Raw genomic sequence first — 10,403 nt, 5'->3', positions numbered from 1 at the left:
GAAAAAGAATACTACAATCTGAGGAGAGGTAATCTCTTAAATCTTGAACTATTTATTAACATTGCATCAAGTCTTTATCTTCAACTTCTTTAATATATTTGTAGGTTTTCACGACAGCTCAAGTTTGTGTATTGTTGTATTTTCCCTTTTGAAGTGAGAGATCGTTACTTAGGAAAAGAGAGGCCGTTTGTGTTCATGAGGATACAATTTTCTACTTTTTTTTCTTCTACACTATTTGAGACTTTTGTACACTTTACATGTTCAATCTGAGTTATATAGCTTCAATAACAAAACAGTTTATAAAGTTTGTAAATCATTTATAAAGTTCATAAATCATTTATAAATGTTTATAAATTATTTGTAAGAGTTTATAAATCATTTATAAAACCTTATAAAGAAGTTTATAAAGTCTATAACCGTTTATAAATGTTTATAAGAAAATCAGTTAGAAGGTCTCTAAATCATTTATAAGAGTTTATAATCATTAGAAAGAATTATAAGATAATTTATATGGTTTGTAAAATAATTTATAAGGTTTATAATATAAAGGTTTATAAATATCTCCACTTAGACGATTTATAAGGGTTTAAAGAGGTAAAATAAATCAGTTTGAAGAACTCTAAATTATTTAAAAAATTTATAACCATTTTGAAAGTCTAATAAAAAAATTTATAAAAGCTTATAAAATATTTTACAAGGATAAATACATAATTTATAAGGCTTTATAAAACATTCATAAAGTTTATGAAAATAATTTATATCCTCTAGTCCTTTGCTTACTGTTGGCTGTACCAACCAGAAACACTTCCATCCACAAAAACCAATTTTTATTTAATGACCAGTCTATAAAGTGAGAAGAGACTTCACTCACAAAACTTGTAAGAATAACATTCAATTTTCAGGAGAGTTTCTCCATTCTATTATTAGAGTTATATAGGTTTAGAAATCAAGTAAAAGAGTCAATAACCATTTAAAAAGACTTATGAAATAATTTATAATGGTTTGTATAATACTTTTTAAGGGTTTATAAGGGTATGTAAATAATTTATAAGAATTTATAAAAATAATTATAAAGTTTATAAACCATTATAAAAAATTATAAAACAATTTATAAAGGTGTATAAAATTATTTGTAAGAGTATATAAACCATTTATAAAGGCATATAAAACAAGTTATAAAATCTATAAACCATTTATAAATGTTTATAAGAATATAAGGGCTATGTAGACTATTAATAAGGGTTTATAAAAACGTCATGAAAGCTTATATTCAATTTATAAATATGTATATAACTATTTATAAAGGTTTGTAAAACCATTTATAAAATTTATAAGAGCTTATAAAACCTTGTATCAACAATCTATAAAGTTTATAAAACACATATAAATATTTATATAACTATTTATAAAAGTTTGTAAAATCAAACATGTAACTAATCAATGCCTTTCAATGCAAGACACAGAAACATTCATACCTTACTATACCATTCCTTATGTGGTAATACTACTAATAATAGGTAATAACGATTTGTGAGTTTGATTGCAGTTTAGTGGAAACAATTTCGCAATCAAAATTACAATTACAATCTCAGAAATGGAACTTTAAAGAGACTTCTGAAAAACGAAATCTGTCTTCGGAACAGGAGGAACCGACACGTTGTTAACAACCGGAGAGTCAGATTTCTGCTCTAGCAGTGATAGACCTTGACCTTTGGCAGCTGAAGGATTCGGAGGTAGAGATTTAGACACGGCAGGAGATGTTTCCACCTCACAGTTTTCTACTGCAACTTCATCAACAGGCACAGCCGCACTTACAACATCTTCCTTTCCCCTATCTGTCTTCAGAACCGGAGATACCGACACGTTGTTAACCACCCGAGAGTCGGATTTCTGCTCTAACGGTGATAGAACTTGACCTTTGGCAGCTGAAGGCACTACAAGAAAATAGTCATATTGCAATATTGATATATCGTTGCAATATGCTCATATATTGTTGCAAATATGAAATTGCAATAAGATTGTAACAAATTTTGAGTTCTTGCTGTTTGAATGTTGCAAATTCGTGTTTGTTGCATACACGTAGCAAAATTAACAACAAATTAAAATGTTGCAATATATGTCATATTATTGCAACAGGTTTTTATAGCAATTTTGTTGTATATTTACAACATATTTTGTAACCATATATGGTGGCAAGTCATTGCTACGTAAAATACGTAGCAAACAACATTGCAAATTTGCATTTTTGTTTTTGAAATTTAATAATATTAATGCAACAAAACAAATATAATTTTTTTTTGGTATAATTGAAATGGTTGCAATTTAAAATTGTTACAAAATTTGCTTCATAAAAGATATAACAAATGTTGTTGCAAATTTTCCTACAATTACTTTTAAATAATACATTTGGTGCCAAAAAATTTACGGTAATTGAGAAATAATTTTTTTTTTTTAATAAATCAGTAGATACCAATTCTGCTGCATAAATTAATTGTTTTAGTATTCTGTTATAAAAAAATATTAGATTGATTTTTTTGTACGTCATATTTATTTTATAATAAACAAACGTCAAAAGACCAATTTTATTAATTAAAATAAAATATTGAAAAAGAATTCAACAACGTATTAATAGAAAAAAACCAGAAATAATTTAAAACTAAAAAAACTACTAAAGCCTTAGAAAAATAACAAAAGAACTAGTTTAAACTTGGTTGTTGCCACCCATTGATAGAATAGCTGGACAAAGGATAGCAATCATTTTCTCCAACCCTTCAAGTTTGCTTAGCCTTTCTTTGATATCTTCATTTTCTTGAGAAATGTCTTCTACTTTTTTCTTGAACTCATCATTTTCCAACTGACTTTCAATGGTGACTGGCATTTTAGCATTGAGTGAAACTTCACTAAGAAGAGCTCCAAGACCAAACACACGTCCTTGTGCTGAATCAACCAACTGTATAATACAATATATGTAAGACAAAAAATCTATGAAGAAATCAAGGAAAACAAAAAGATTTTTAAAACTATTGCATACCTTCAGATACATTTGGTTCTTTTGCTCTGCAGTTAGTTCTTCTGTTGAAAGGATATCATCTTCAAGCATATGATCAGCTACATCTTTTTCAAATCCTTCACTAATTAGCCTTGCCCTTTCATCCACAAAGGACCCATCTGGTTTCTTGTGTGTCTCACGCAGCACATCAATGTAGGAGGCATCTCCATTCTTTTCTTTCTACAAAATAGAAATGTTAGAAAATAACAAATAACATTTTTAGTAGTACTATGAAAACAATGCTTCTTACCAAAATATCTGCAACCCTAGCATATGAACGTGAGCCAGCTCGGTGCTTATGAGGACCTAGCCCGTTTCGATCAGACATTCTACTCTTAGAAGCCTTTTTACTTCTTTCCTTAGCTTTATCTGTTCCCCAATAGGCAACCAAATCTTTGTAGTAATCATCAAGGATCCAATATGGCTGCTTACCTCTTTCTTTTACTCGGCTGATCATATCAATCAGTTTAGTTGCAGCACATTTGCAAAACATCTTTCGCACCTCGGATTCAATCAAGTGGTTCCAAAAGAATTTGCTCTGAAAATATATTTAAAAAAAGTAAGAGCCCTATACATAAAACTTAAGCGATGGCATTAGTATTTCTGTTCCAATGGAAACATAATACAAGTTTTTATTTTTATGTACATGTAATGTTTTGTGATATACCTTAAATGTGAACCACCATCGCTCTTTTACATGTTGCGGTGTAGTCGACCAGTTCCGATACGGGCCAGGAAAATCAGATCGGATGATTGTTCTTATCTCACTAGTGATTACGGAATCACGTTTGAACCTGTAAAATAAAATAAAAATATAACGCAACTCAAACTTTAACCTGAGGTTCATATATAAAAAAAAATACATGTGTTTCTTTTTTACCACAATGATCCATTGACTCTGGATGGATTAAGAACACCTAAGACATTCATAGGTTGGGCGGCTCCATGATTTTGACCCTCATTCGCCATCTGGAGATGAGTTGCTTTCAAAGAACGATGCTGAATTTACTTGATTGTTGAAGACACCGTATAAGCTGTATATATATACATAAGAAAACAATAAAATCTAAACCTCTCGATATTGGATATTCCATATCTTTTTAGCACAATATTCTCTAAACAAACTAAAGTGGAGCGGGAAATGAAATATAAAGAGGGAACACATTTGACTAAAAATTAAAAACAATTACAAACTATGTATTTATTACCTCTGATATGTTATTCCGGTTCTTGATTGGAACGGGAACTATAGGAACCAGGTTTAGAAGCAGCTTGTTTCCTGTTCTTCCTGACGCCCATGGCGCTGAACTGTCTGATGACTTTGCATCGTGAAAGTGATGAGTACACGGATGGAGCTCTTGTCATGGCGCCAAGCCTGGTAACTCATATTTGGAGCAGTCTTGTCCATCATGGATTGCCATTCCCTGGTCGCATTCCCAACTTCAAGCAGCTGCAGCAAATGCTCTAGATCATTCTCTGTCACAATCTCCTCTCTCACCGTTGTGTTATCGCTTGCCCTGCAAATATAATTAATGTCATTACTATCAAGGCTGCTGCTACACTAAATACAAAATCAAAAGGAACAAAAAGGTCTCCTCACCAAAATTGTTCTCCACATCAGCAGAAGCATGAAACACGCCACTGTAAACCGACCCATCTTTTAGATGAACTTCAACATGATGCCCGATATGGCAAGTTGCGAGATACTCAAAGGGATCACGAGAAGAGATATCAACACTTCCAGCTTTCCCACCATTCTCTGCAACAAAAAAAAGGGAATATGCATGACGTGAAGTTGATGCTAAAAGTCGTAATATACATATATACAGTATTGCATATATATGTATACAAAAACCAGTACTTTTCAGGGTGTGTGGCTTCATCATCTACTGAAAATCAGTTAAAACAGAGCAAATACAGGAGCTCTCTGAGCCTCGTCACGGCTTTTACCTTATTAGCTAATATGTCAAGCAGAGGAAGAAGCTCTTCTGTCTTAAGAGGGAAGTCAGGTGTTAACCACAGCACAGGTCTTAACCCTTTATTGTACTCTTGTAAACCCCGAGGAGGAAGAAGAGAAGCAGAACACATCGCCAAAGCTCGGATATGTTGTCGGTTCAGCTACTCTTCTACAGATTGAAGACCAGGGGAAGCCCGAGAGCACCATCGAAGCTTGAACTGCTATCGCTGGAGCTCCATCTGGTTTGGCCGTGAAGATCTCCTCCCAATAGCCACCGCCACTCTTTCTCTCTCTTTTTTTCAGGTGAAGAAACAAGGAAAGCATATGATCTTTGTACATGCATGTCGTCCTCATCTGTGAACAGTAGAAGCCCGAGGAGGAAGAAGAGAAGAAGAATTCCGAAGAAGAAAAGAAGAACCCTCTCGAAAGCTCAGATGTGTTGTCAGTTCATCTTTTCTGCTGCAGATCGAAGACCAATTGAAGTCCGAGAGCACCATCCAAGCTTGAACTCTTATCGCCGGAGCTCTATGTGTGGTGGTTCTAAAAAATCGTCTCTGAATAGCCATTGCCGTTTTGTTTTTTTTTTTCTGGTCAAGAACCGTCGCCGTTCTCTATCTTTCTTTTCAGGCGAAGAAAACAAAAAAAAATCACTCGGATCCAATTCTTCACTGCATATAATTTTTCCTCTTGGTTGCATCTTCATTGTTGCATACCAATTACTATTTCCTTGGCTTAGACGAGGATACGATATAAAGCATACTTGGTCTGCTTGGCTAGCAAAAATAAAGGGATCATATTTTCCGTACCGTCTAGAGCGATTAACATCAACGATCCCTGATCTGTTTATGCGTACACCTTTATCCATTGTTGAGTCATACCAATCGCATCTGAAAAGAACAATTCTAAGACCAACAACTCCTGGATAATACAACTCAAATATTTGTTTTATGATTCCATAACATTCAGATTCTCCACTTGAATCAGATGTTCCTTTCACACAAACACCATAGTTGAACGTACTGCGATCTTTTCCATGATCTAGCGTATGGAAGTTGTATCCTCGACAAAAATAAATTGGCCAAGAGGTTACTTTAGTTGCCGGTCCGTGTACCAAGTCATGCAACCATAACGGATATATACTGTGGTTAGTGTCAACTCCAATCTGAGAAATACAATAATTGTAGTAAGTAACGTACTTTATTTTGTTAGATACTTCTAGATGTCAGTTTAATACTTACATGTTTTTTCAACCATGATCCAAACTGACGTTCTTTTAAATCAAACAACTGAGCCTCATTTGTGGTGGGATGCGTCTTTTTTATGTCTTCTTCGAATAATCTGTATACAAAACTTACAGTGTATTATGAAACTAATAATGGTAAGACCAATATTAAATTAAGATAAACTTACTTTTCAAAGGGTTGTAGATAACTACAATTTAAAAGGACGTACGAATGTGCACGTTGATAATCTTTTGAGTCCAACCAAACGTCCAAAGCTTTCCCACTGCCTCTTCCACCTTGTAAAAATATTTCAGAAATATCTGGAAATAAATTGTTATGCACGCCACCTCCATCATCATTGCGAGAGTCATTGCGACTTTTAGTCTGAATATTAGCCTCAAAGTAGTATGAACAAAAATCTGAAATTTCCTCGTTAACATATTGTTCTACGATGGATCCTTCAATTTTAGCTTTATTTTTTGCCTTCTTCTTCAAATGATACATATATCGTTCAAATGGATACATCCATCGAAATTGGACTGGACCACCTAGCTTTGCCTCATGAGGGAGATGAACGCTCAAATGCTCCATCACATCAAAAAAAGATGGTGGAAATATTTTCTCCAAGTTACACATGATAATAGCGATATTGCTAGCTAATATCTCCACAGAATCTCTGTCCAAGGTCCGTGCACATAGATCACGAAAGAATAAACTTATACCTGTAAAAAAAATCATCAATATATTTTTGTATTTCATCACTTATGCAAGAAGAACTATATGTATAAAAAATAAATACCCGATAATGCTTGGTGGATGTTGCTAGGTAATAATTCCGCAAAAGCTATTGGAAGTAATCTTTGCATAAAAACATGACAGTCATGACTCTTCATTCCAGAAAGCTTTCCTCCATTAAAATCAACCGAAGAAGATAGATTCGACGAATAGCCATCAGAAAATTTAACATCCTTTTTCAACCAATTAAATAGACACGTCTTGGATTCAGGAGATAATCTAAATAATGGAACTGGAGCTTTTCCCTCATTAGTCATATGCAGGTCCTTGCGATTGCAAATATCAGCCAAATCAAGACGGGATTTAACATTGTCTTTTGTTTTCCCTTGAACATTCAGTAATGTATTGATGATATTATCAAAAAAATTCTTCTCGATATGCATCACATCAAGATTATGACGAAGAAGAAGATGTTTCCAATAAGGTAGCTCCCAAAATATACTCTGCTTATGCCAATTATGTTTCTCACCGTATCCCGCTATTTTTGGATGTCCTTCTCCTCCACAGTTAGCAGTCTTTGGTAAACCCATCACATGATCAGTCCATAAAGCTTCGCCTGAATATATCGTTGGTGGATCAGAATCAACTACTTTATTTTTTCTGAAGTTTTTCTTGTTACGGCGCAGACTATGATCTTTTGGAAGAAAACGACGGTGACAATCAAACCAACATGTTTTCCTTCCATGCTTCAGCCAAAAAGCTTCAGTGTCGTCCATACAATAAGGACATGCTAAACGTCCATGAGTTGTCCATCCAGATAACATAGCATAAGCGGGGAAATCACTGATCGTCCATAAAAGCATAGCTCGTAATGTAAAGTTCTGCTTCAGCGATACATCATATGACTCAACTCCATCAGTCCATAAACCATTAAGCTCCTCTATGAGAGGCTGTAAAAACACATCTAAACTCCTTTTTGGATGGTTGGGACCAGGAATTAATATTGTGAGAAACATAAACTCATGTTTCATACACATGTCAGGTGGTAGATTATATGGAGTAAGAATGACCGGCCACAGCGAATAATTTTGACCAGACATACCAAAAGGATTAAATCCATCTGTGCACAAACCAAGATAGACATTTCTAGATTCATTGGCAAAATCAGGATATAGCTGGTTAAAATGTTTCCATGCTTCACCATCTGATGGATGACTCATTACATTACCAGCCTGAGTTGAATAATGCTCTTTGTGCCACCTCATATGTGAAGCTGTCTTCTTTGACTGATATAATCTTTTCAGTCTATCAGCTATTGGCAGATAAAACATTTGTCGAAAAGGAACTTTTTTTCTTCCAGGTTTTGCACTTTTGAATCTGGCAGCTCCACAAAATTTACAGCTTTCTAGGTCTGCGTCGTTTTTCCAGAAGATCATACAGTTACTCTGACACACATCTATCTTTTTGTAAGGCAGCCCCAATGATCGCATCAGCTTCTTTGTGTCGTAGTATGAAGCAGTGGCAGTGTTATCTGCAGGCATGTAGTCTTTCAACATTTGAGCAATATAATCCATGCACTTCTCAGACAAGTTATAATCTGTTTTCAGAGTCATACATCGAGCCGCCAATGACAATTGTGAGTGTCCTTCTCGGCATCCATCATATATAGGATTTTGGCTTGCATTTAACAGACTGAAAAACTTTTTGGCTTCTTCATTGGGATCTTCTTCAATACTTATATGAGATGATGTATGATCATTAAAGGCATCACTTATCATCTCAACATAAGAGTTTTGAGCTTCCATGGAGACATCTATGGGTGTGTTTGTATTTTCATGAGCATGTTGCTGGTGATCGTCAACTCCATAGTTTTCTCCATGTGCAACCCAAACAAGATAATTAGCCATAAACCCTCTGTTATATAAATGGCCAGCGACTGTTTGCTCATCAAGAAATTTTCTGTTCTCACACTTGATGCAAGGACAGAATATCTTCTGCTTTTGAGCAAATAAAACATGGTTTTTAGCAATAGCCATGAAACTTTTCAATCCTTCTGTAAATGAATTTGAGACTTGATTGGTATTGGGATCAATTCTTGCATACATCCATTGCCTCATAGCTTGATTAGAATTACTCGAAGACATTTAGTAATTCAAAAATCTGCAACCAACCAATCTAGCACTTAAATCATTAGCTCAATGCATAAGTACATAAACCAGGAACGTTTCTAACAAATACGTACCTCAGTTTTGCTTTTGAATAATTTTGTTGGTATCAACTGACTCCCGAATGGCACCTGTATCACGTAGTCAACAAGTAGACGTAAGTTTTCCGAACCGTTCAAAGTTGTCTAGATTTAGACTTCTGAGATTCATCATACCGATTGTTAGAAGAATAGTATGAAAAGTAGATGTAAGTGTTCCGAGCCGTTCAATTAAGGAAGAAACAGCAACAAATTGTATTTGTTTTCTCTGTCATGATAAAAACAGAGGTTAAGCAAATAGTTTAAAACTCAATCCTTATAAGACTTACACTACAAAGCTAATAAGGACAGAGAGAAACATAACAGATAAGAAGATAGAAGGAGTCAACTTACTCAAGGGAGTTAAGCAGAGAAATTGGAGAGAGATTAAGACAGAAAATCTTTCGTCTCTGTTGTGTTGTTGTTATGCTCTGTTTCAAGACAAAAAAAAGGTCGTTAAGTTATTAGGTTGGAGATAGAACGTGAAGATAGAGATTCTGTGTTAAATGACACTAATAACCTATCGTTACCTACAACGACCACCACCACCAACGCAAAAAGAAAAACAATTTCGACCAATTGTTAAATTATCTAGTGTTTTGTTATTAGGTTAAGTTATTAGTGTTTTGTTTTCTTAAAAATTATCAATTCTATTTTTTTCTTTTTTCCTGATAAAGATAACTCAGCTAAAGGAAAAAAAATAAGTAAAGGTAAAAAGATATTACGTATGTATAGCATAGGTTATTTTTTGTATATAGCATAGTTAGTTTATAATTATCTTTTGGAAGAAATTATAAATTATTTTTTTTGTCGAATTTCTTTTTTTTTTGAATTGGCATAAGTAAACCAAACCATACCAGGATAAAAAAAATTCAAAAAATAAAACTATTTACTAAATTTCAAGAATCTGAAACTTTAGGAAAAAAGTGTACATAATTAAATATATAATATATTATTATATTTTATATTTTTGTACTTAACATAAACTTTTTTAAAACTTTTTTCTATTAAAGAACATATAACAAAAAAATATAATCAGTCACATATTTTCCCACTTATTTTTTTATATTTTTCTTTTTTTGCAAATTAGCAACGATTCAAAAGTGTTGAAAGTTTCTTGCGAAACTTGCAAGATATTTGTTTATATTGCAAGACGTTGTAATTTACTAACAAAAACATGCAACGTTAGTTTTAGTT

General features: G+C 33.6%; 1 protein-coding gene across 1 annotated transcript; it reads right to left on the bottom strand.

Moving 5' to 3' along the window:
• Nucleotides 1-4,310: 4,310 nt before the first annotated feature.
• On the bottom strand, nt 4,311-9,705 carry LOC130494935 (uncharacterized). Its single transcript, XM_056985783.1, has 9 exons — nt 9,561-9,705; nt 9,345-9,435; nt 9,207-9,260; nt 7,029-9,124; nt 6,417-6,951; nt 6,245-6,344; nt 5,727-6,168; nt 4,634-4,808; nt 4,311-4,566 (listed from the first exon to the last, which is right to left on the bottom strand). Exons 4-9 carry the CDS (start codon nt 9,106-9,108, stop codon nt 4,311-4,313), a joined length of 3,588 nt encoding a protein of 1,195 aa, XP_056841763.1. The 5' UTR covers nt 9,109-9,124; nt 9,207-9,260; nt 9,345-9,435; nt 9,561-9,705.
• Nucleotides 9,706-10,403: the final 698 nt, after the last annotated feature.

The sequence above is a fragment of the Raphanus sativus genome, chromosome 5 (genome assembly GCF_000801105.2).
Source record: "Raphanus sativus cultivar WK10039 chromosome 5, ASM80110v3, whole genome shotgun sequence".
Classification (NCBI taxonomy): domain Eukaryota; kingdom Viridiplantae; phylum Streptophyta; class Magnoliopsida; order Brassicales; family Brassicaceae; genus Raphanus; species Raphanus sativus.
The sequence above is the reverse complement of the archived record's forward strand: the minus strand, read 5'-3'. Positions and strand labels throughout refer to the sequence as shown.